General features: G+C 34.5%; 1 protein-coding gene across 9 annotated transcripts in view; it reads right to left on the bottom strand.

Moving 5' to 3' along the window:
• ULK4 (unc-51 like kinase 4) overlaps positions 1–25,688 on the bottom strand; it is a 207,884-nt gene that overhangs the window by 115,599 nt on the left and 66,597 nt on the right. For all 9 annotated transcript variants that reach the window (XR_008429534.1, XR_008429535.1, XM_053936237.1 and 6 more), the window contains exons 28-31: positions 16,989–17,040; positions 16,745–16,889; positions 11,906–11,998; positions 2,022–2,070 (exon numbers count right to left, since the gene is read on the bottom strand). Coding sequence is in view for 7 of the 9 variants with exons in the window: in XM_053936237.1 (XP_053792212.1) it covers positions 2,022–2,070; positions 11,906–11,998; positions 16,745–16,889; positions 16,989–17,040 (339 nt within the window). In the remaining 2 variants the exon portion in view is untranslated. The remainder of the gene's footprint in view (positions 1–2,021; positions 2,071–11,905; positions 11,999–16,744; positions 16,890–16,988; positions 17,041–25,688) is intronic.

Raw genomic sequence — 25,688 nt, 5'->3', positions numbered from 1 at the left:
GAGGTGGGGGTTTGGGGCAATGACCGACAGGGATAGGGGGAGGAGAGAAGTCTTGGTTGGGGATTGGTCCAAATGATGAGCGGGGGGGGGGGGGGGGGGGGGATGTTCCAGAACAAGAGGCAGGGTTACGTTGACAGGCAGGGCAAAAGGGGCAGGGTTGCCTTGATAGGCAGGAAAGGGTCTGGAACAAGGGGAGGAGATACCTTGAGGGACAGCTGGGAAGGAGGGTACAACTTAGGGAGAAACAAACTTGGGGAAAACATGGGGGATAACGGAACATACCATTTAGCAATCAACTTAATAAAACTTAATAAAATAAACACAAGCTGCAACACCAGTGCACTGTTAAAGCTCAAATGCTGTATGTGGCATCTGAAGCAATTAATTAAAGAGTCCTCTCTGAACAAAGCATGTTGAAAGGGGAAATTTTTTTCTCCCTAAAAGCTACACAATTTTTCCCCAGCTCCAACCATAGGCTCAAAGACAGCCATAGAGGTTCAAGAGGTGTGAAACCTTGAGAGACTACTAGTCATGCAGACAATTTAGAGCTAAAAAAACCACAGAACTATTTCTAGAACTCCTGAGGTCAAACTGTATGTGGGGAGGTAAGGAGAGAGCATTTAGAACTGACTACAGCTTGTCCTACTTATATGGTATGACATAAACACCTTTTAAATTCCATTACTACAGATACATTATACAAAAATTTTCAATACCTGGAATATTTTGAGAGATCATAACCATGTTCACATGCTCATAGCTATAGACTAACATATATATTTAAATTTCAAGATTCTAGCACCTGAAGACATTTCAAATATTAACTAAATATTTAAGGATATTAATATGAAACATTTGACTTCCATATTTTACTGAGTTCTTTTATTAATACCTAAAATTAATACTCATCCTAGGTCAAAACTATCTATGAACTACAGTAAAATGTATGATTTTATTCTCAATACTTATCACAAAAAACAGATTTGTAGATATATGTACACAAAATATCATAAAGCCTGTGTTCTGTATGCTGATGGAAAAATCTATCATCACTAACAAGGTTACTTTAATAAAAAATGGCTTATCTGGGTATGCAGTATTAAAGAGATTCAAAATGATAGGCAGTAAAATAAATCACCGCAAAGGAAGAGTGAAGATTAAAATACTGAAACTAAAGAAAGGAATATCAAAGTTGATTCAGAATCCTATTTATGAACCTCATCTACCCTGAATAAGACTGAATTTAAAGAATGATACAAAAGCAAGTATGCAATCTGCCTGCACTACATAAATTATGTGTATTTACTTATAATGCATATTTAGTATTCATCAGGAGCATGCTTACAAGACAGGACACTTACCTGATACAACTTCATGACCTTAGAAATTTAAAAAATTAGTAAGAAACTGGAGTTTAACAATGAGAAGGCCAATGGATAGCATAGTACCCAGCTTTCAAACTAGCCTAAAGATCTGTCTTCTTCATTAACATACATGTTTTGCAACATTTCAGAGAAACAAAACCAACAGTTTTCATGACCTTTCTATGTGGCAGATTCTATTTAGGGATAGAAATTCCATGTGTGACTATCCCAAAATCATATCCTTGACACTTAATATTGAAAGAAATTCTAAAAGCAAATAGTGGGATTTGACACTACCATGCCAGCAATATCAAATTTGTATTTGATGCTATTAAATGAAATGAAACTTCCTCAGCATTTCTTGTATGGACTCTGCAAATACATAGCTCTAATTAAGAATCAAGCTCATTAATTCTCTTTTTAGGAGATATTTTGATTCAAGAAAGAAAAAAATACTTATCTTGAAGAAACTTCTTATAGAGGTGGACTAGTTGGTGAGACCCTCCTAAATGTCCGCTTACTCTAGATTCTTTTGTTTTGTTCCATTTGATTTTATTTTATCAATATTGCTAATATGAAACTTACTAGTTAGATATGATTTGGGAGACAGGATATCTATCTATTAGAATATATATCTGTATTAAAAATTTTTCTTACCGAGATGACTTGGAAAAGAACTGGAAAAAGATGGATTTCTTCCATGAGGCTGTAAAAACATATTTTAAGATTTATTTAATAACAGAGGAAGTGATTTCTTATTTAACACACTAAACTCACAAGAGGAACAGAGCAGTAGAATAGCTGTTGCCAAGATCCATGACCCAGAATCTTAGCCTTTGACTAGCTCTCAACAAAAATGACCTCCATTTCAGACATTAAACAGAAACAGCAATGTTATATACTGCTTTGGAAATTACTTCTAGGTCTGCTTCACTGATGCAATTCAAGTGAGTAGAACAGTAATTAATTTAGCATTTTTTAATGGCAGTAATTAATAAAATGCCAGAACTATACCACTATACATACTATGAAACGGAGTGCACCATTAACTGTTTGAATTAATAGACTCAGCACACATAATGAAATTATAAATATGCTGTGTTTTTTTAAGAATAATTTCTTGGGTTTAACAGACTTATATATGACACTTTTGTCAGATACTTGACAGTATCTTGAGGGCCACTACTTGAGCAGTAGTGGCCCAAAAGAAGTCACCTATATTCTTTTGCATCGCAAAATCAGACAATCCCAGCATATATATGCTTAAAGAAAGAATATTCTCAAAGTCAGTAATATTTTATATTAATGCAGTGTTTTCTATTGTTGGAGCACAAAATACTGTATTAGTAAAGCATGTGTGTCTCACACACTACCATGACATATGAGTCACATGATTAACTGTATTATATTTTATTGCTTTTTACTGTATTATATTGTCTAATTGGAAGAATGATCGTCACCTTTTCTTACACGCTACACTAAATGCCTATTGACCAAACACCACAAAGAACACCCAGTTGTGTGTCTCAAAAATTTCTTCTCCTGTCACCATAATGTCACAGAAGTGCTTCATAAACAATTGTAGGTTTGGCTTTGTGACACAGCAAAGATAAAACCGCATTAAGAAGCCCATGTGATAAATGCAGAACTCAAACACAGAGAGCACGTCTAGGATCTCAGTGTACAACACTCTACAAAATTGTCTTGCCAGTAGTATGCCAGTTAAGAATACCAAGTTATATTACACAGGTCACTGTGAATAAACAGCAGTTATATTTGACTAAAATAAGTATTTAATTTCATGTTTGACGCTTTACTGTGTAAAACTCTATATTGGCTTCTGCTAAAACAATAATCAGATAATTCTGTTTGGTAAGCTATTTGTTAAAAAGAATTCATATACACCTAGAATCGTATAGTTCCATTTAAGAGTTTTTATTCTTGTCCAATAAGATAAGAGGAGAAGGGTGTTATTTTTATGGATAGTATAAGCTAAAATACTAGACTGTGAACTGAAGCAGCTAAAAGGAATTTCACATTCTCCTCTATGAACTTAATTAAAAAAATCAGAGGGGGCTAGAACAGACATCCAAAAGTTATGAAAGAAATGCTTCATTTAGATTAATGGCACCTGTAAGAGCCCTGGTTGTTCATATTTGCTGGAATCATGTCTTGTAAAAGAAATAAAATAAGGAATGAAACCCATGCTTAGAGAACAACAGTATCTCTGAATAACTCAGAATTACTTCTAAGTAATGCAGATATATGCATTATGTATGAATAATGGTTTACTTTTTCATACTGTTTTTCTATTTCTCTGATCCTTGCCTTCACCTAAATGTAATAATGATTTTATGATATAGAATCTGTATGAGTTAAGGGTGGGAATAAGAAGGTCTGTTGCATTGTACAGTACTGACATGTAGACCTGGAGACAAACTAAAATACATCCACTAAACTGTTTAAAACATAACAAAACAGTATCCTTTTATGCACTCACATACAGACATTTAACAAAACTAAGTAATAGCCTTGTTCAAACAAATGTGTTCATTTTTTCTTGCATACAGAAATGCTACACTCAACAGAGGGACAAGAGTTTAGGTAAGGAAAGAAACTCATTATTTCTAAGTTTAGAAGCTTAAATTTAAGGACAATTTTTTTTCTTATTAAATTGAGGGAATTTTTTTTTTCCATATGCAATGGAAACAAATTACTTTAATAGGTCAGGAGAACATGAAAGCTAATATCCTCTGGGCATCTAATAACCCTTAAATAGACAGTTATGGCAGCCTGGACACAGCGAGGTCATAAGAGAGTCCCAGGATTACAGATAGGAGGACTTATTATATTTGAGGTTCATTTCCAGAGCCAAATCTACTAGTTAAATTAAAAGCCTAGTCCATGCCTGCAAAACAGAATTTTGCTGATGTAGATATAACAATACTGAATGTAAAGAAAGTCATTTAAACCCCACAGACTCCCAAAAAGAGCAGCTACTGTAACAGCAATCATACTGACAAAATGAAGTTTTGCCAGCACAAGCCTACTTATGCTTAGGGCTTATTGGAACTACTTATCCCACCAAAAGCTGCTCACTTTGCTACATAAGCAGCATTTAAACTGTGAACACATTACTAGTAAAATACAATCAAATACCAAGAATAGCTAACCAATCCTAGTTTAGGCAGAACCTAGAAAAATGCTTTTGTGGTAGAGGGTAAATTATGAAACAATAGTTTTCAAACAGTGGAAGTGGTCCCGATTGTTACAGCACTACAAAGTCAGCTATACTTTCTGCTGAGATAAGCTAAGACAAAACTAGAGCCAATAGGTCTGTTCTTAAAGGTCACCTGCCAACTTTTATGATTGAAACAATAAAAAGCTGCAGGCTTGAAAGAAAATTATACATAAGTTAGATAAAGCATAAAGTCACATTAAGCACCACATTATGACAAAGCTTAAAGCTGATTTATCCCAACTTTGCATATATGTGCTCAAGTAAGAGAATGACTTTATCACACTCTTCATTGCTGTCTTACATAGTTTTAAAAAGGAATTGTTTTAAAGCTGGTGAAAGAGGAGTTTAGCTATGGGATTTATTTCATAGAATGTTATTCTAAAGCAAAAATATTTTGGTTCTTCATAGACTGTTACATAATTTATATTAACTTAGGTCCTGTTTGGAAAACACACAGAATCATCATGAATCATAATACTAAATCATAACCATCATGAATCATAATACTAAATAACACTATTTCCATCTCATTTAAAACACATAAATAAACAGTGTTGGCTCAAAATAATTGGTGATCTGATTTTAAAAGACTTGCTATCAGTACATTCTGAATTTTTAATATACTAACAATTTCCAGAATAAGATTGTGCCTCCAGTTTTGTTTTCCAGCAATATGCAACATCTGTTTTCCTAAGAAATCCTAAATTACTTTCTTGCAAAACAAAAACCTACTCCAGGACACTAAGTACAAAAGGCTTTTTGTTATAGGTTTGATACCTTAAAAAGACAGAAAAAGTGTTGTTATCAGAGAGAATCTTTAGGGAAAAGTTGGATGGGAGGGTGTGGAAATCTGGGTATTACAGACATTCTAAGCTGAACAAAGTGAGTAGAAAATATTCTGCAGAACAGAACTGGTGGACATGCACAAAGCAAGAACCAAGACATTAATTTTAAAGGGATGAAATGTCAAATCCATGAGAGATTTTTGAACCCTACTAAGGGCTCTTAAAAAATAGGCATGACTGTTCACATTGCAAAGGCTGGGGGAGACAGCTAAAGGAGAAAATATTCCAGAAACTTATGAAGTAGTGTGCTTCTTCTTAACTGTAAGATGATGGCATAAAATTAAATGGCAAGTGATCAGATCAGATCAGACAAAGAAAATACCTGAAGATGATAAATTTCTATATACATGTGGAAGTAACTGGTGAAATATTTCTTTCAGTCCACATAAATGAAATGAAGATTATTCCTCAATAGCTACCATCTACAGAACACAACATCATCTTACATGGGTTCTGAAAAAAACCCCAGAGGTGGCTGAGAAAGCCTCCAGAAAGTATTCTCACACACTTGACTTCTTCCTGTAGTCTTCTCTGGGCACCTACTCTTGAACACAAGAGAATGGACTGGACAGTGGTTTAGATTTGTTTCATGCTGAACAGAGGATTCATGGCAGAACTGAATTTGCTCAAGTCTGCAGCTCCAGCTGTAGCAACCCAACCAGCTGACTCTTCCTCATTTGGTACTTATATTTACAAAGCAAAACATTCACTATTGAAAGTAAAAAAACTCAAGGATGAATGGTATCTGCTCCTTTTTAATGCTTTACATCATTTGAACCTTCCAACATGACTCTTTTCAAAAATTCACTTAACAGTAACATCAAATATTTTCCTCACATTTTTACAAGTTAGACATTTAGTAATTGATCAGCAACACAAAAAAGGAAACAAAATTACAGGTTTAAGGTTAATAGCTTATTTCTTTACTAAAGGGGAGCTTTTATAAAATGTAACACTAAGGAGTTGTGTTTTACATTAAAAATGGTGATTAGTATTACAGTCTGTACATGACTAGACTATGAGAACTCCCTTGCAATAATGAACTCTGACCACTGCCTTTGATATGAATTACAATGATGTGCGGCTTGACAACAGTGTTATTAGCTGACACAAAACTTAACATTTCAAGAGTCTGTTTCTGGGCAAGTCTTCCTGCCTGATGTTTTTCAATAAAGCAGCATATATGCAAACATTACACCAAACAATAGAAACAGCAAGATCATAAAAAATCTCTGCTGTGCTGTTTTATATTAGCATTACTTCTCTAAAAGAAAATTCTGGGTTTTTACAACTCAATTTCCATAGACATGAAACTAGCATAATCAAAACCAAAATCGGGTGCTAAATCTACATAAATATTCCCTAAAGTTCTAATAAAACAGTTTAAACCTCTGGCAATCTCTCTCAATCCATCTGGATTGTGATTTTCTCACTAATGTTGTACATCTCTAACATGTAGTTCTACTGCTCAGTTCAGCTGGTCTAGGCCCTAAGGCTTACCTGTTACCAGAACAACTCAATTTTATTTTATTCATATTCATTATAGAAAGTAAAACAACACATAAAACCAGAGAAGTAATATAGAAGGAAATAGATCTACTTTTAAAAGTGAGCATTTCAACCCTAAACTAGGAAATTAAAATGACTAATGAGAAGAACAAAGTATTTTAAAGCAATTAACATGAGCTCATATTAATCAAGGAAAGCACTAAAGCACTAGACCTCTAGTATAATGGCAAAGAAACTACATCAGGTTCAAAGACAATCCATGCACAACACCAACAAATGATTAAAAACACCACACTGAACTCCAAAAAGTTTGGGTTTGGTTTGGGGTTTTTTGGGGTTTTTTTACTGTTTGTTTTTTGAAATCAAGGGCAAGAATTTAGACCATTTCAGAATATAGTGAAATGTAACTAAACTACTGATCTAATGTAACTAATGTACTGATGTAGATCATAATAGTGTATGAAAAGACGATCAACTTATTCCTAACACCAACCCTAAAAAGTGTCTTTAATGGTCTTTAATAGATAATGCATAGGTACAAAAAGTAGCAAAAACGAAGTTTGAAATTTGGACAATTCTTGGATGGCTCCAAAGACACTACGACAGTTACTTTGATTAGTCAGGACAATATGCTGCAACATATGAGGTTGATCCATCTATCATCTTCACAGGTAATAGATCTATGGCATTTAGAAGCAGCAGATTTTTTTGTTATTGCTCTTCAGCACCTTCCTGTTTTGGTTTTGGATGCCTTTTCATCTTTTTTAGTGCAGCCTAATGTTTGTGTGGAGGATTTATTTTTAAGGACAGAAGGTGAGAAAGGTTACTTAATTTGGTCCCCTGTGCTTCATCATACATCTAAGAAGGGTGCCTTACTATTAGTTTTTAGTTAGGTGTTTCTCCCTCAGGAAATGCCCTTAATAGAATACTGGAATGTGTCCCACTTCCATGATCATTATCTGATGCAATATCTGATATTCCCTCCACTTCTATTACCTTTACTGTCTCTCTTCCTTGAAACCAAAATTGTCTATTTTAGGAAGCCATAAAATTCAGACTCCATAGTTTAGAAGGTTTAGCTTTCAGATGTATTAATGTCACCAAATGCTATGAGTTAGGCCAAGTAGCTGTCTAAGAGAGCACACAGCTACATTTCGTAAGGTTCTTTGTAAGGCAAAAAGGCAGCTTAAGAATCATGATCCAGTAAAAGTTTCCTGGAGTACAGATTCTACCTATAGAATCCAGTATAGATTCTATTACAACAGTCAAAACATTTTAGAGCAGTGAATTGGTATATCATATAGGTTTAGGTATACCATAGTTTTAAGAGAAACTAAGAAATTCACAAAAAAAACCCTCACTACTATGAAAAAACCTAGCAATCTGATCATTACAGACCACAGCAAAGAGCATAAAAGACTCAAAGCAGGAACCAGAAAAACCCCTAACCCATTATAGATTATGTCTGACTTCCTACCATGCATATAACCTATACATTAAGTTGGCAAACACACAAAAGGTCAAACGATCTATGATATTGTTCTTTCTGAATGCAGACTTTGCATAGTTAAATCACACCTCAGACTGCTGCAGACATTTGCTCCCACTGTGAGAAGTTCTATTCCTCCAAAAACTCTTTACACAGGTACAATTCATCAAGAGCAATTAATGCAAAGGGGGAAAAATTAATGCAAATTTACAGTAGTCCAGAAATTAATCATTCACTGAAGCTTATCTTTCCTTAACTATCCTTAATATCAGTGATTTCTTTTGAAATCAGCAGTCTCAATATAGGTAAATAAGAACTCTGCTATTAATTTTCACACTGGTTTTAATGTTCACAATTTTTCTTGTCACAAACCACTAAAAATTCTTGAAGAAGACAAGGCAATAGGTATGTAGGAGAGCCACAACAGAATATTGCTAGAAAGTTTAAAGCCAGACTATTTGCTTTGAGCCAGGTATAAAACAGGCAACTCATGGACAAATTCAGTTCAGAGCTCACTCTTCCAATATCTACTATTTTTTTAGTAAAAAAACTCTAAGTGAAGTTGTATCAGACAGCAATTGTTGTGTGATGTAAAAGGGTACTTGATTCAATTATACTCTAAGCCATTCAGGTCAAAACAGACAAGAAAACCCTCATCCTTTTCCGAAACTGGATTTTCTTCCTGTGGATGCTCATATGATCAGATGTTCAAATAGTTTAAAATGTCCTCAAAAACACATTAAAGTTGGGGTCTTTTACAGCTACCATTTTACACAAGAGAGAACTTATGTTGGTGAGAGATCTAATTCTGCAACATCCTAATGAGATATCACTAGAGTTTTTCACTGCTAAATTGAAAAGCAATGGGGTCGAAGAGCTCCCACAACAGAGAATGTTAAAAATTACTTCAGCAGTGGAGCAATGGCAAAGAGTACAAAGTATTTTTTGTGTTCTTGTAAAATGCTAGTTAAAGGAATTCAAAACACCTATTGTAACTACAGTATTTTATCATAAGCTTAAAAAACATGAAATACATAACTGTATTTGAATATCTGTGTTTATGCTATATATAACAAACAACCTGCAATAGAAAAGAGAAATGTCCAAAAATAGTCGGAAGAAGATGAAATGTCTTTCCTCTGATATCACAATTTAGCTAGTTTACAGTATCAGCTGTGGAAAAAAAAGGAAACAAAAAAAAAATGGAGTGCATCTGTCTCCTTTCAAGTGCTAAAATAAGAACTGCTCAACTGCAGATGCCTCTGTCAGGATGCACACAGGTAAATCCTGAGCTGATGGTAAGAAGAGTGAGATGCAAGAAAATTTGTAGAATTAATAAAGAGACAGCAAGAAAGAGAGAATCTGTTAGGTGAACATGTCTGAGAACAAGCTATCACATGGAACAAACTAAATAAAAGCACACTAGCCTTTGTCCTACTCCCAATTCACTCTGTACTTCAAAATACAGAGTACAACAGCAAGGTAAATACTAATTTAACATTTTCCTGTTTTTCAGTCTTTTTGCTACTACCACTTTCATCCATTTAAAATTGCAGGAGAAAGCATCCATCCTTGAAAGCCAGGCATTATGCATAAAATGTAAGCTTGAAGAAGCCATAGAGATTCAATGCAGTGACTCACATCATTCTCATCAGTACTAAAATGCAGTAGAGTTTTTCCACCAAGAACAAATTAAATCCCACAGGATTTGTGTCCAGTGTTACTTATTTACTCCCCATCACAATTTTTGCAGATACTTTCCATCTGTCTAATGAAAGGAGCAAAAGAGAGCATATGCCTTGAGTAATTTTGAGCTTCATGAATACTGATTAATTACTCATTGAAGCAAAACAGAACCAATTGTGATATAGTGTTCACTATAGCATGTACCTGGTTTCCATTTTGTTCACCAGCAATTTGTATGAATATGAATATATTATTTACCTCTCTTGTGCTTTTGAAGCATTGGCTACTTCCTGTAAAATCTATTGGGAAGCCAAAGAATAAGGAAAAAGACAGACCAAGGGAATTGCCTAAAATGTGCTCCTTTAGAAACCCAGCCAAACAAATGATTTAGTGAAAGTAAAAGAGGACCTGTAAAGTATTTGAGAAACATAACAATTACAGATGGGTTAGAATCTGGAATCTGATAGCCAGTCCTTAAATAAGAGTGCTGGACATATTGGTATTTCAAATTATTAATACTTCATTGAATATCCACAGCTGCTCTTAAATAATATTAAGAAAAAAAAATCCTGTGTGATGCCAGATGACCATGAGGATGAGTGTGCATCTACAATCTACCTACATTGGTAGATTGTGCCATACGTAATGGCAAATACATATGATTTCTCAAACAAAGCAAATTCAGTAGAGAGAGGAAATGTGCTGCTAATATAATCAGCATTCTGGTTACAGAAGTATTCTTTATAACCCTTAAAGTACTAGAATATCTGTGGGTTAAATCTAAAAATGAAAATCTGTTGTACTTGTTTTTAGAATACATAAAATCCTACAGTAGCATAAACAGCTTCTTTACAATGAAAACTGTTTTATACAATTCCAAACATTTAAAATCTCAAGCCTCCCTATTTCCTAGTTAATTTAGAGTCTACAAGTATATTAAAGCACCACTCCCAGTAGCATCATAAAAGATTAAAAGAGGATGTTTCATCTTTTATAATAAAAAGTGGGAAAGCAAATTAAATTTCCTTGTTTTTTTCTTTTCCTTGTGCTCATTTCAATCGATCAAAGCAAGACAGCACAATGCTTAGCAACCTCTGAGCCATAACACTATCAGACATCAAAAATAGACAATGGCCAATGACAAGAATAACCACATTTTTGGGGCATATCCAGGAAGACAGAGAGATCCTTCCTTATTACTTTAAGTTTTATGACACAGTTGTGTTTTTTTTTTTTTCTCTCTCCATCACAGTCTAAATTTTGGAACAAGAAGGAAGAGATATTAAGATACTTCTAAACATACTGAGTCTACCTACACCAAAAATTAAAATTGGTATTCAGGAATTTTAAGGGTAGATATATTTGCAGGAGAACTGACCAGTTTTCAAGTGAATTGACTGGGGTAAACATTTAACAAACACACCACCTTTGTCTTAGTCACAAATATGTTTAGTTGAACAACAATTTTGATAATGCCTTAGGTTTGGTTTGGGGTTTTTTTTACATTTTTAAAGATAATTTTAATGTTAAAATTCTTCAGATTTCATCTCTAGTGTTTCATTGGCTAAATCCAGATTAAAATAAACAGGATCATATAAAATTGACACAAAAGATATGTGTTCTATAATAAACACTCTCCAATGATTTTTCTAAATCATAGTGCTAGTCAAAGAAGTACAATAGTGAGCTCTGTTATTGCTGATCCCTAATAGGAAAGGAGAAATTGAAACAGAAGGAACTGAGAGCAACAGAGAATGTGTATTTGTATCACCTCACAGAAGCAGGGCTGCGCTCAGTCAGGGTCACCAGCAGTTTCAGAGCATACATTGGTACTGGGTCTGGAGCCAGCAGAACGTGCTCATACCTGAAAGACAAGGTGGGAAAGGGGCGGAAACAGTGGGGCGAAAAAAATCAAGATATATACATCAAAAACTGATATCAAAAATTCATCATTTCCCATTTCCAAACTTTATAACTACAAAGGAAATACAAGGCTGTTTCAAATTGTACAAAGCAACAAGAAACAGTATTTTAAAACCAGCATCAGATTAAATCTAAAAGCAGCATTAATAAGAGAATACATTTTTAGAGAGAGAGATACAATTGTAAAATATGTTTACACATGCTTTTGTGCATGTATATATATATATATGTATATGTACATATATAGATGTGCAGGTTATAGATATAAAACATTCATGTTTTATAACTATAAATTATAGTAAAATGTATTTATAAAACATTCACCTTGTGTACATACACAAGACTTATTCATTGATCTATATGATTTTATACATTAAAAATCTATTCTTCAAGAGACAAGTAGTAAATGAGCCTCAAAATATCAGGCAGAAGATTTATTGAGTGCTTAGGAAGATTATCAACCAAATTATATATGATTAAGCTCAATATTTTGTACACAGTTATTTTTCTCAAAATTGAGACAAACTCATATTGAACTCATATTTATAATTTATCTCAAATTTCAAAAAATATTGCTTTCACTGCAGCATACTTTCATTCTCCAAGTCATATAGACCAGAATAATATAGAAGTACTCCAAAACAATGTTTATTGAGAGCTGTGGCAGAAAATAAACCAAGAAAAACCTCTTTGAAACATTTCCAATTATCACCTCATGGAAACCTTGGTAAGGGAAAACAGGCTGTTGAAAAACAAAATGGACTTTGCTGTTGCTACTAACATTCTAGTGATGCCCACCCAACACAAGTGGCTAATTTTACTGCATTTAAACAAAAATGTATGTGGATGGCAGTAGGATACAATGAAGGAAGTGAGAAAGATGCAAGCATAAAAACCCACAGACTCAGCTATGTCAAAACAGTCTTTGATTTCAACTAGTCCTACTCCAAATACGTGGAAGTAATAGAACAGGAAGTGTAAAACTCTTAATTTGCAAAAAAGAAAACATGGTATGTTACCATGTTATAAGCAACAAACTGCTTCCACAGAAAGAAAAAATTGTAGTGATCTGGTAAGAGGAAGGGGGAATCATGCAAATCACTGAAAATTTTACTTCACATCTTGAGATCCCTAGTGTTGTCTGAACTGAGGAATCTGGATCACTTCCCACCACCTTCATGCTAGCAGGTACCTACTATGTTAGCTCTTCCCCGCTCTCTAGGCACCACACCTTAGCACTCTAACACATGCAGGAAGGAAATCTAGAGGGAGATGTTTGTTTGAGGAGGGACAAGCACACCATCTTGATGTAGCCTGTGGGAGTTCCCTCACAAGAGCTAACACTCCTACACAGGCACACACCCTGTGGACAATGTGTCATGGCTACTACATACTTCAGTGTGCCACTGTAGGATTGCAAACCACATTAGAGTATCTTCAGAATTATCAGTTAGAAGTCAGTGATGACTTCAGGTCTTTAGTGATTAAACTCTCTCTTAGAAAGCAATTTCTCACTGATCAATAAAAAGTCTCTTAATAAAGGAATAAAATACTGTAATACATAAGCAGACACTGATTCCAAGAGCCCTACATATGAGCAATACAAATTCCTACCAAACATAATGGGACTTGCAATTTTATTTTTTTTCAAGAGTCCATAACTAAATCTTCTGAGGCAATCAAAGATGCTATCAGATGACTCAGATGCCAGAAGTCATCTTTCACTGCATAAGACCTGGATTTAAGTCTTCAAAACTGTAATTCCTAACAGCAGTAACAAATGAATCAGCCATGCTAGCTTAAAAATCTGATACTTGGCAATATTCTTGTTTATATAAACACATCAATATGATCCCTAAACAGGGTTCACCTTAACAGTTTTAAGCTTTCTATGTATTACACTTGAGAGACAGTGTTGTTACTTAGCGCACTTAGCATCCTAATTTCTTGAGGCTTAATAAAAAAGCCTCACTTCCTTTCCTTTTCCTTGAAACTCTCTTCTCCCCTCCCCCAAGACAATAGTAGGAAAGGATATTTCTAAGGGAAGGTGCAGTGATCCATCAAACCAAATACCACATGAGAAAACATAGATAACTAGAGTCAATGTCTTAGCAATTAATATAAACACATTGACTAAATAAAGGCCATTAGAAGCTATGAATATATGAATCTTCTCAAAAGGGAAAATATGCCATGCTTGAGATAGTTTCTTAAATGAATGATTCATCAAATTATTTCGCTGCCACTTAACACAGAACAGTTTAGTAACAGTAGCTGTAGAGGGCATTTTTTAAGGGTTTTGTGAACTTCAGGTACTACATTGTAAAGAGTTATTTTGTCAATCTTTTCTATAAACAACCTTGAAAAAATAAACTAAAGATTTAGGGATGTAGACTCTCTTAAGCTCTTAAAAAAAGGATATTATGTCAAGTATCCTGGATTTCATACTTGCAGAACTGGCTTGGTAGTCTACCGAGAACAAGCTACACAAACCTTCAAATGAAATATAACTTTATTTACACAATTCACTCTTTTTGCTGGTTCTGGCTTGATTTTTAATGACAGATAACTAGGAATATTAGAAATTAAAATTAAATAGAGCTGATGTTTCAATTTTTGATTAAAAAATCTGGATATAAAGCATTTGCCATCTATTCACTGTCTATAGCTGCAGGTTTCATTTTGGTTATGAAACATTCAGGAAAATAATCTTTCAATGAACTGAAATTTAATGACACTGTTTCATTCAATTCAATCAAAACTGTATGAGGAAGCTAACATTGTGATCTATAAATGCACAAATATTTAATGAAATTATCATTTTATTGATGATGCAGAAGATGAGAAAAAAGTAGTAATCACTGTAGTCCTGCATTTATCACAAAATGAAGTCTACTTATATTTTATGCATAGTGACCCACATTCTGTTTCAAGGGTCAGTTTTACATTTAAACAAATTAATTTGAGAAGTATATTTATAGGAATAAAATATACACACAAATGTGTAAGATTACAATCTTCCCTAAAAAGAACATCCCATATTAAAACCAGATGTCACTCCCTTCTACATAAAACAGCTCTCAGTAGATTCAAAAGGGGTGGAAATACCTACTTCCCTCCACAGACTGCCCATGAACAAATGACCATCTCATACTCTCCTCTTTTGACTGTCCTCCAGCTGAGTCAGATTCTTTCCCATCCCCTACCCAGCAACAGAAAGACTAAACAGTATCAGCAAAAAGCTCTTCAGCCTCCAATGTTCTATCTCAGTTTCAAGAGATTTCAAGTTTTCAAGTAACCCATATTTCTTGGGATAGAGCTTTACATTATCTTCACAAGTAGATTACGCTGACTCTTAGAACCCCTCCCTTCTCATCTCTACTAATGAGATGGGGAAACTGATTCAGGAATTACTTAAACCCTGGATTCAAGATTCTGAGCTGCTATGAGACCCTTTTTCATACATCTGCCACACAGCACATGCTAAGATGGCACAACTGAAGTCCCCAAAATAGGATTGTATTTACCCTCAAGCCAAAAAGCCCTTCCACTCAATTGAGCTAGTAAGCTTGGACACAAAAGTCTATTGGCTGGTTTCCTTCTAGTTTGTAATTAGCCCAACACATCCCTCCAAGCACACATCCCCCTGTTCAAATGTATAAGATGGATGTGTCTACAAAGGGCAAGCTTCAGAGCAAGCACAGAACTCCTTCTCCTTTGACTTCAGGTCTCTTCCCCTATCTGAAGAAAACTATCTGACAGCTTTTAATAATGCATATACTCTATTTTAAAAATACTATTTCCAGTTGCCATTTTAATTTGTACTGATACATCCTGCATTTGCCAGAGGAAAAAAAATTTTCTCACTTAGGGCAGCTAAGTATTGACCACTATAAACTTTTCAGGACCACATACACTGAGGAAAATTAACTGCAGCATGATTAGAATAATGTAAAATGCAACTGATGACTCATCACTACTTTACTTGTCTTGTGTTCCTTCGCTCTACTCACACATGTTACCAGCTCACAGTCAATGTGTGCATAACAGAGAGCTCTCTTTATGTTCACCTGCAAGGCAGCATGAAATGAGAGGCATCATTTGACCATAAAGCACGTAAATGAAGCTCCAGGCCACATCTGGCCTACAGGCTGTAGTTTCATCTACTCTGCTGTAGGGTGTTCCTGTTGCTCGGGGCAGCAGGAAAGGACAGCAATTTAGAGGCAATAACCTCTGGGTGGACCATAAAGGATTAATCCATGATGTACTGTTCCTTTAAAAAAGTTGTATGTCATTCCATATGCTTTCAGAACATCTTAAATAAAGGTACAATATCCAAAATAGACAAAAAAGATGCAGTTAGAATGTTCTGACTTTATTAGAAAAACAAAGAGAAGTATTTAAATCACAACCCAGAAGCTAGAGGGAATCTTGTTTTGCTCCAAAAGAAGCCAGAGGCACAGCATCATAAATGAGTGTCACACAGAAGTTGTGTTAGTGTTGCATATGACAAAATACTAAATAAACCTAGGAGGAGATGTTGCGGAAAGAACTCTGGCAGCAGTTAATTGCCATTCCCCTTTTGATTTAGTCATTTAAACATAGGAAGGATGGCTAAAACAAATACACTGTCAAAGTGGTTTGCATATCAAGTTATTCCCCATTACAGGAGCAATATTATACTTACTGAGGCAGGAGTAAATCTCTAATGAGAGACAGAAGCTTGTTGTTTGAGTTGAGGCTCTCCCCTTTCTCCTCACCCATGACTTTGTGGCTTAAAAGCACTGATGTGGTTTCTGAGAGCAACCGCAAGCTGAAGAGTCTCCATTCCACTTGAAAATAAAGGTGCCAAGAATGTGACCACACTGAAATATAATTAAAACAAACTGTGGAATTCATGGAAACTGTAGCTGATGTGTCTGTATACTTACCATTCTGACTGTGGACCAAAGAAACAAGTGGTGGGACGACAGAATCTTCAACCTAAAACAGAGAATTAGAAAGATGTGGCTTAGATCATTCACAGAGGAAAAAGATAGAACAGAGATACACTATCATCTATGTTTATTTTGCTGCTAGAGTCCTTAAAAAAGAGTTGAATAATCATGGAAATTCAGGAGTAATCACTCTTATAAAGCCACCAAGTTAATTTTTCTCTGGTAAACTGCCACAAAATCACAGACATTAATGTACTTTTATATAAAGAAAAACAGTAACTTTGGTATAATTCATTGACAGGGACTTTTAATTTAAGGTACAGAATTCAGTGCAGATGTAAGATATTAAGAAAAAAGAGTATTAGTGTATCTAATCCTCATGTTAAAATGCATAAACTAATCACTGAATAGAGTTCAGATGAAAAACAGAATGGCATAGAATTAAAATACATCAGAAAAGATGTATTACCTCTAAGGAAATATCCCTAAGCTTAATATAGAGTCTTGAAAATATTTTAACTTCTTCCCTTCTAGTAATACACAGTCTTCCACTAAAATGTAAATTTACATTACTAAAGACTTGCACTATAAATACTATAATCCAGTCAACTTTCTATTGTCCATGAGGGTATTGTTACAAATCTATCATCTGTCACAGGAGTAGTCAGCTTAGCTCCATTTGAAATCAAGTGATGATAAACTAGGCTATGGCTCAGTTACAAAAATAGTATATTATTAGTCTTCTCTATAAGAGAGTTTCTCTTGAGAAGTATAGATTAGATTAGATCTCTATAAGAGATCTAATTCTTAAATCACTGTTAAAATAAAATTTATTTAGACATGTCATGCTTGGGTTTTGGGAAGAGGATGGATGGACAGCCCTGCAATTTTTAAGCATGCATCATGGATGCACACCTTGTCCAAGGATTTACTTATACAAAGAAAATTGCTGTGTAGATTCTCACTGCACCGTGGACAGGAATTGGCATAACAAGACTGCATTACAATCTCCCATGTGTTTTGTTTCAGTAATTAATATGAGAAGATAAAATTTCCCTAGATACATGCGGCTACTAATAAGAAACATCTATTTTGAAGTTGAAAGTACGTATGGAAAGTACGTATGGAAAGGCTAACTGAAGTTAGCCTCTAGCCAGCAATAACTGCAGTTAGCAACTATTTCACTGCTGGTTGGTGGACTCTGTTAAATCAATCTCTGACATTAAGGGACTCGTCTACCTTAGCTTTTTTCATTTCTGAAAAAAACTACTACAAAATGCTTTTGTTACAGACTTCCAATAAAAGAAGTAAAAGGATTCTGCTTGAGGTATGGAAGCCAAACTACTCTTGCAAGTACAAATAGCCTTTATAGATAATGTTATATACCTATATAGATAATGTTATATATCTAGATGCAGTGAATTTTGTAACATTTCATAATTTTGAAATATTTCATTGTCTTTTCATTAAATAATAAAACTGCACTGCATTCCAACAACTCCATTAGTGCAGGTTTCTAAGGTAATGTATCAGGTATACATAGCAGTGAGGTAGGAAAAAAAATTGTCTGTACTTGAGATCTTTCAGTTGAAGAAACCGGTTCAACTACTGCAAAGTTTCTCAAATGAAGAAGCACATGTAAGTGGTAAATTAAAGGTGTGAAACAGAAAAGAGGAAAAGAAGCAGCTCTTGATTATCTGAACCAACCTAGAGTCCCTGGATACAATGAATCACTCAACAGCAGGAGCATTGACTCAGACTTACACTGATTAAGATGACAGTATACAACAGTACAATGCAATCTCAATTTCTAAAACTTAACATCTTCTTTCACTTTAATCTAGCATTAACAGTAGTTTTTCCACATTAGTGAATGTAGTTAAGGCAGTCATAAGTCTTTTCTAAGATAAAAATATTTTCAACTGTCATTGTAAAGAAGATTCTTTAGGTCCTACATGACTGTAGTAGCTTATCCTGAACTTTTTCTAACACAAACCTCAGTTTTAGTAAACAAACTGTTTAGAAAGGAATTCTCCATAGAAGGTGTTTGACTTCTTGTCAGTTCAGTGTGGTGGGGAAATCAACTAAATGAAGCACTAATTTTATGGAAAATTATTTTGTTATGCAAAAGCATATAAGAACGCATATGCTGAAGGGGGAAACATATATTAAATTTTATATGAACCTTAAATTAGATACTCCTAACTCCACAACCCTAATCTTCTCTCCATGCCATTTGGGTCACTGTTTTTCACTAATGTGTATATAAATTTGTAAACAAGGTATGAACTTTGCACGTGATTATTAAGGTGAAATAAACTGAAGTGCAACAGTACATAAAATATTTTTAACAAATTCACCAGTAAATTGCAAATGTGTCTGTCATTTATGTTTAGAGAAGAATGGTACTAGTATTTTGGCACTGAAATAAATAGAAGAATATTCAAATAAGGATTTATTTCTTCCTCTTTTGAATGGCTGCTGATATCTGTGCGGAATCAAATCTCCATATATGCATGAAGATAAATCAGATACAGGTTTTTTTGTCTCAGTCTTTATCACTAAGATTGCTTAACAAAAAAAGGAAATTATTCTTCTTTATTCTCCTTTAAGGTTGAACATGATTATAGCTCTAGATGAGTTCCTAACCCCTTTTAAATAGCCTGATATTCAGTTCATGATGCATCCCTAGCTGCACAAATTTACCACTGCATAATTCTGTAATGATGGCATTCCAAGGCTGTGCAGCCATAACTGCGCTGTTATCTACCCAAAACAGCAACGAAATTCTAGAAGCTTCCATATACACTACATTCACATCTCCCAGCTACAATATATACATACAGGACCAAAAAAAAACCATAGCTCAAACCTGGTAATCCTGTTTCTGACAGCTGAAATGGAGTAGAAGAAGAGTATGAGAAATAGACCAAGCATAAAACACACATCTAGTTTCTAGAAAAGTACCTCTTGAATTAAGAAACTTCCTAAGCTAATGTTGTATCTGTATGTTTGCATTTGACCTTTTCTCCCATATATTTGTCCCATCCTATCTTAAATGTATTTATACTGTTAGCATGTGTGTGGATATTCTCAGCTCAGTCAGAGAGAAAGAGAAAGGTTTTCTAACCAGGCAAGAGCCTGGGAAACAGTTGGGAAAGAATGTAAATAATTCTCTAATCTATCTTGTTATTCACATTGTTTATAGATATGCTCTGCCACTGTGTGTCATTCACTGCACACCAATGATGTGACATGTTTTTACTCTAAGACCAATGAAATTAGTCTTCTCGATGTTCTCTATATATAGAGCAGTATATTTGAAATAAATCAGAGCTCATTTTCTTTGCCTTCTGATCTGGAGTTCTCTGTTCCCGTCCTGCTCGACAGCGACACATGTGCAATACTTACAGCACTGCATCTTACACTTCATTATGCCTTATGAAGACATCCTTGCTTATTTTAAAGCAGCTAACTTGATACCCACATATTCTTACTTTACAAAAAGCATGAATGATTATTTCCAGTTCATCTTTCCCATGCCATTCATGCCAGACACTACAGAGTTTTTTGCTTCCAATATGAAGTTCTTTTCTACTCAGACCCTCCTTGCATCATTGAGCTGTACTTTTTCTTGATAGACTTTATTCCCTTTGAGACTGAATGACCACAACTGCATTCAGTATTTGAGAGCTGAGTGCACCATGGCACAATGTTTTCTGCTTTTTTGTCTGATCATTTACTAGTAATTTCTAGTAAATTACTAGAATAATCTAGTTGTCTTTCTCTTTACTGCTTAGTATAAAGATATCATTTCCATAGAAAAATAATGCCGAAAGACTTCCAGAAGTCTTCCAGAAGGTACAAGTAGTTTAGAGTTGGACACTGCATATGTACAGTAGAAATTACTTTCCCCATGTCCATTACTTGTAATTTATGAGTACTGAATTACACATCATCATTTTCCTTTCACTCAAATCTAAAAACCTTCTGCAACTTCTCTGTCAGTTTTAGTTTTCACTGCCGTGAATAATTTAGTGTCATCAGTCAATTCTGTCACCTCCCTATTAGTTTTGTTTTCTGGATTAGCAGCACATTTTGCAACAAGCCTTTGTAAGACATCACTCTTATAATACTTAATTTTTTAAGAACTGATCTCTATTCTCCACTTAGTAAGTTTTAACTAGTTAGAAGCTGATTAGCCTGTGGGTAAGAGGGAAAGGCTACTAATGAATTTGAAGTCTTTGGTGCATGACTTTGTCAAAACCTTTTTGGAAATACAAGTATTCTATCCAGAACCAGAACATCTGTCTCCATAATGTTGAGTAATTTCTGCAAAGAACACTTGACTAGTGAGGTATGAGCATCACTGGGAAGAGCCTGGCTCCATCCTCTTGACACCCCCCCACTTTAGATATTTATACTCATTAATGAGGTTCCCTCTCAATTGTCTTCTCCAGGCTAAACAGGTCCAGCTCCCTCAGCCTTTCCTTATGAGAGATATGCTCCAACCCCAGATCATCTTTCTTCCTGCCTTCAAACTTCTCAAAGCATTTGCTTGAAGCACACTCCTCAGTGTTTTAATATCATCCGTAATGTCTCAGAATGTAATAGAAGAAATAACATAATGCATGTAGAATGGGTTGGGAAGAAAGATGACACTTCTGTATTTTTTATTTAAAAGTCTTCAGGATCTTCATTGAGGATTTGGCTTTTTTCTTACTTCTGGGAAGAGACAGCACTGATTGACTGATGCAATATGTCAATTAGCAGAGAACAGGTTTCATGAAGAAGTCTCATGTCATCTGGATTAGCTTAATAGACAGAAAGCCACATGCAGTGTAGTATTTTAATCTACTTGAAAAGGGAATGTGATTGAAAAATTTCTGTAGAATGTGTTCATATAGTCACATCCTACACTGACAAAATTAAGATGTCAGTGGTTAGATTAGAATAGCCTGTGGATGAAGAAAATTGATGCTGAATCAAGAAAAAAGTACTCACTTGCAGAAGTTTCTAACCCTTGTGTTGTCATCTTTTTTGAAATTAATAACTCTCATATTGTCAAACAGTAGGTTTCCCTGTCATATGACTTTTCCCTTGACTTCCCATCAAGCAACTCATCATGCTCTAGGTGCTTTCATTTTAGTCTGATTTTTAAAACTAAGTTTTAAAACCTTGAGGAAGAGAATCACTGCTGACAACTTTGGCCTTAACCAGAGAACAACTTTAACATTTTGGGTAGAAGATTGTATGTGCAGTATACAGATCATTTTTGGGAGCTAGTTGGAGTATAGAAAGGACTCCCACAGGAATCATCTGCCATCATGAGCTTCTTCATTGTTTTAAGTACTCTGAATCTGCATATGTCTTTTTCCAGGCAAATAAATATACTTAATACAAAACAGAAAGAAGCAAATTATACAGTCAGCACGAATTCTTCCAGTTAATTATATCTAAATCTTAACCAAAATTGGAAAATCAATATTATTATAACACTTAGTATCTGAATTTAGTACGTATGTTCACATTTTAGGTAGGTGGAAGAAACAAGTAGCTGGACTTGTACCAGTTGAGAAACTGAAGTTAATGTGCTATATTTCACTCCAGTCTATACAGACTCTTCTTAATGATCTTCAACATCATCTTTGCATACCTGAAAATCTGGTTTTGTAAAAATTTACCAAGTCACACTTACTGTTATTCTTTATTTTATATCTTGTAGAAATGCACACATCTGCATGCAAAATGAAATTACTGCTCACTGCTGGTTTTCATTTAAGCACTGTCCATTAACTTCCATTGACTTTATCACACTTTGCAATATCTAATACAGTCAGTCTCCACAGAAATTAATCTCCTCAATAACTGACTTCAGGTTGATGGTCATCAGAAATTTAACTACAAAACCCCATAATTTATTTTCTTTGTTGAAAGTACAAATATAAAAGTGAATCAAACATGAACTAAAACCCAGAACAAGTAATTCTTCTCAAAGTGGGAATGAAACTGAGATGTTGCTCTTAAATTCCTATTACTTTAAACAGTTTTCATTTTAGTTAAACTAAAAACAGAACTCAAATGAAAAATTTTCTGGTTTTGCTTGCTCAATATAGCCCCACTTTTTATTACATTAATTAAACTTTATTAGAAATGCATTTAATTTCTGATTAGAGACTTTAAAGTAATGTCACAGTAAGAGTAGAAAAAAAATTGCATCCTCTCAAGAAAGTTTTGGCCTTCACCTAGCCTCACTCCCAAAAATCCTGCTTGTAAACAACTTGGCCTAAATGAGCAATCCAGGCTCATCCTTCCGAGCTCAGCCTAGGATTTCAATTTCTCTCCAGTAAAAGAGTGCCCTATTAACCACTGTAATACTTAAATATTGATCTGGAAGCTTGAACATGTCTTGCTTCAACATTTTAAAAAAGCACAACATTCTGCTGTGTGCTGGAATTCATATTCATAGATTCCAGTCATGCTCAGCCAGCAGCAATTAGAAGATATCCCTCGAGCAACAGCAATTCCAAAAATAGTCTGTATGCATCATAGAAGATGAAGTACCACTTTCCTCTAAAGTAATGTATATTGTACATTCAAGTATAATTAGCACACTAGACTTCGTAAATAGTATTAAACTAATTACTGTTTGCACCACTAGTGGCAGATGTGGTTAGAGATTATTAATTACAATGGACAATTTCTTGAATTTAACATACAAAATGGAAGGCAATTTCTCCACTTTATTTTATGTCTGAATGACTATTTGCTGAGTGTCAAGAGGGCTCTTTGAAATTAGCAAGAACTGTTATTTATGAAAATCTGTGAGTGAAGTAATAGATTTTCTTAAAAAAAAAAAAAAAAAAAAAAAAAAAGCTGTTAATTGAAAAGGATACAATTTTATACCTAAACCAGGGAAACTACAAAGTGGTATGTGTCAGAATTACTGGACAATCACTGGTCAGGAAGGAAGTTTTATCTCTAACTACATAACTGATATGTTGAGATGGATTTTTAAAAAAACATCTAAAACCTCCTATATAAGAACTCAAGTAAACTGAAACTGCTCCCCAGAAAGCTAGATATTTCAAACTCCCCTACTGCGGGCCATGGTTTACTTAACAGAGATTAGGATAATTACCCCCTGGCTCCCGGAAAAAGTTCTGCTAAATGTGGGGATGGGCACAGGGGAAGAAGATTTGTAAAGAGAAATTGTCTCTTCCAGAGAAAATCCCCAGACCATTAAAGTTGAAACAGGTAGAGGAATTTTATTTCATGTGCTGACACAAGGTATCACAATTTCAGTCAATGCTGATGGACCCCCATAAAAAATGGTACATATATCTGTCAATATAAGACACACTGCTAACTCACAAAAGTAAAGCAATTATTTTTTAAACTAAGGTGATTCTAGAAGGATACAGATATAGTGAGAAGCAGGGTGACAGACATGTAGGGGGATATCAGAAGGCACTCATACTTCACTTACACTTGACATTTATTTCTAGGACATTGTTGCCATATTAAAGTAAATTGAACAGTACTATCTCCCTTCTGACTACTAATTGGTTAGATTTTTTTGCATAAGGATCATTTTCTTGAATACCACAATTGTGAGCATTCATGAAAAAAAATCCTATTTAACTTTTTAAAATTCCAATTCATATTTTGGATTCATTTTACTATTTTCACTTATTAAGACTTTATAATCTAAATAGTCAACTAACATACACACCAATTAGGATTCAACTCCTAAAACCACTTGATTTCTAAGATCACCTATTCTTATCTAGCACAATCCCTAACGTCCCTCATTCTTATTTATTTGCCGATGTCTTTCTTGATCTAAGTGCTATATTGAGTGAGTGCCCTTAACTTAATTGCAGTACAAACACATAAGATTCAAATTGAATCAAATGGTCATCTCAGTGAGTATGGTGGATTGTATTTTGGTGAAAGTTCAAGCACAAAAATGCATTGGTACAGGTTATGATGATTTGTCACTGATTCAACCATTCAGACCTATTGACTTGCTGACAACCATTTCACAACTTAATTGTTCTGCCTTCAACTAGCTTAGCTTACAGTAGAATGTTTTAACCAACAACTTCAAAGAAAACAAAACTCAGTGATGTAAGAAGCTTACAGTATGGTTGGTAATTCTAATTAAATTTTTAACTAAGAAATCTGTTAGACTTAAAAAAGCAAGTAAACAAACAACAACTGAAAAACCCCAGCACCAAACTGCTACTCATGACCTTATCAATAGATATGATATGATATCTACTGATAACCACTACCCTCCTCATATGATAGAATGGGATCAATCCTGAGAGGTGGTATTTCCAAGCATGTTGTTCTTAAAAGCATATGTTTATGTAAAAAGCATAAATAATGGTGATAGCTTCACTAATATATAGCAACATATTTGCATTGAAGCTGAAGAAACACAGAATCAAGAACTACTATTTCTAAACTCTAAGTCCTTCTCATTCTCCCTCTAATTTCTCAACTAAATACAGCACACTGAATGTCTTGCTGCTTCTTTGAAAATTCTGTAGAAAGTATTTTTCCTATCAAATAGAACCACAATAAATTTTAAACCATATTTTAAACTGTTTCTAAATCTTCAAAATTTTCTATTTATAAATGTAATTAGGCCTATCAGCCTGCAACTATTTAAATTGCTGTCAG

Source organism: Vidua chalybeata, chromosome 1 (assembly GCF_026979565.1).
Source record: "Vidua chalybeata isolate OUT-0048 chromosome 1, bVidCha1 merged haplotype, whole genome shotgun sequence".
Classification (NCBI taxonomy): domain Eukaryota; kingdom Metazoa; phylum Chordata; class Aves; order Passeriformes; family Viduidae; genus Vidua; species Vidua chalybeata.
This window is presented reverse-complemented; position numbering and strand designations above follow the sequence as displayed.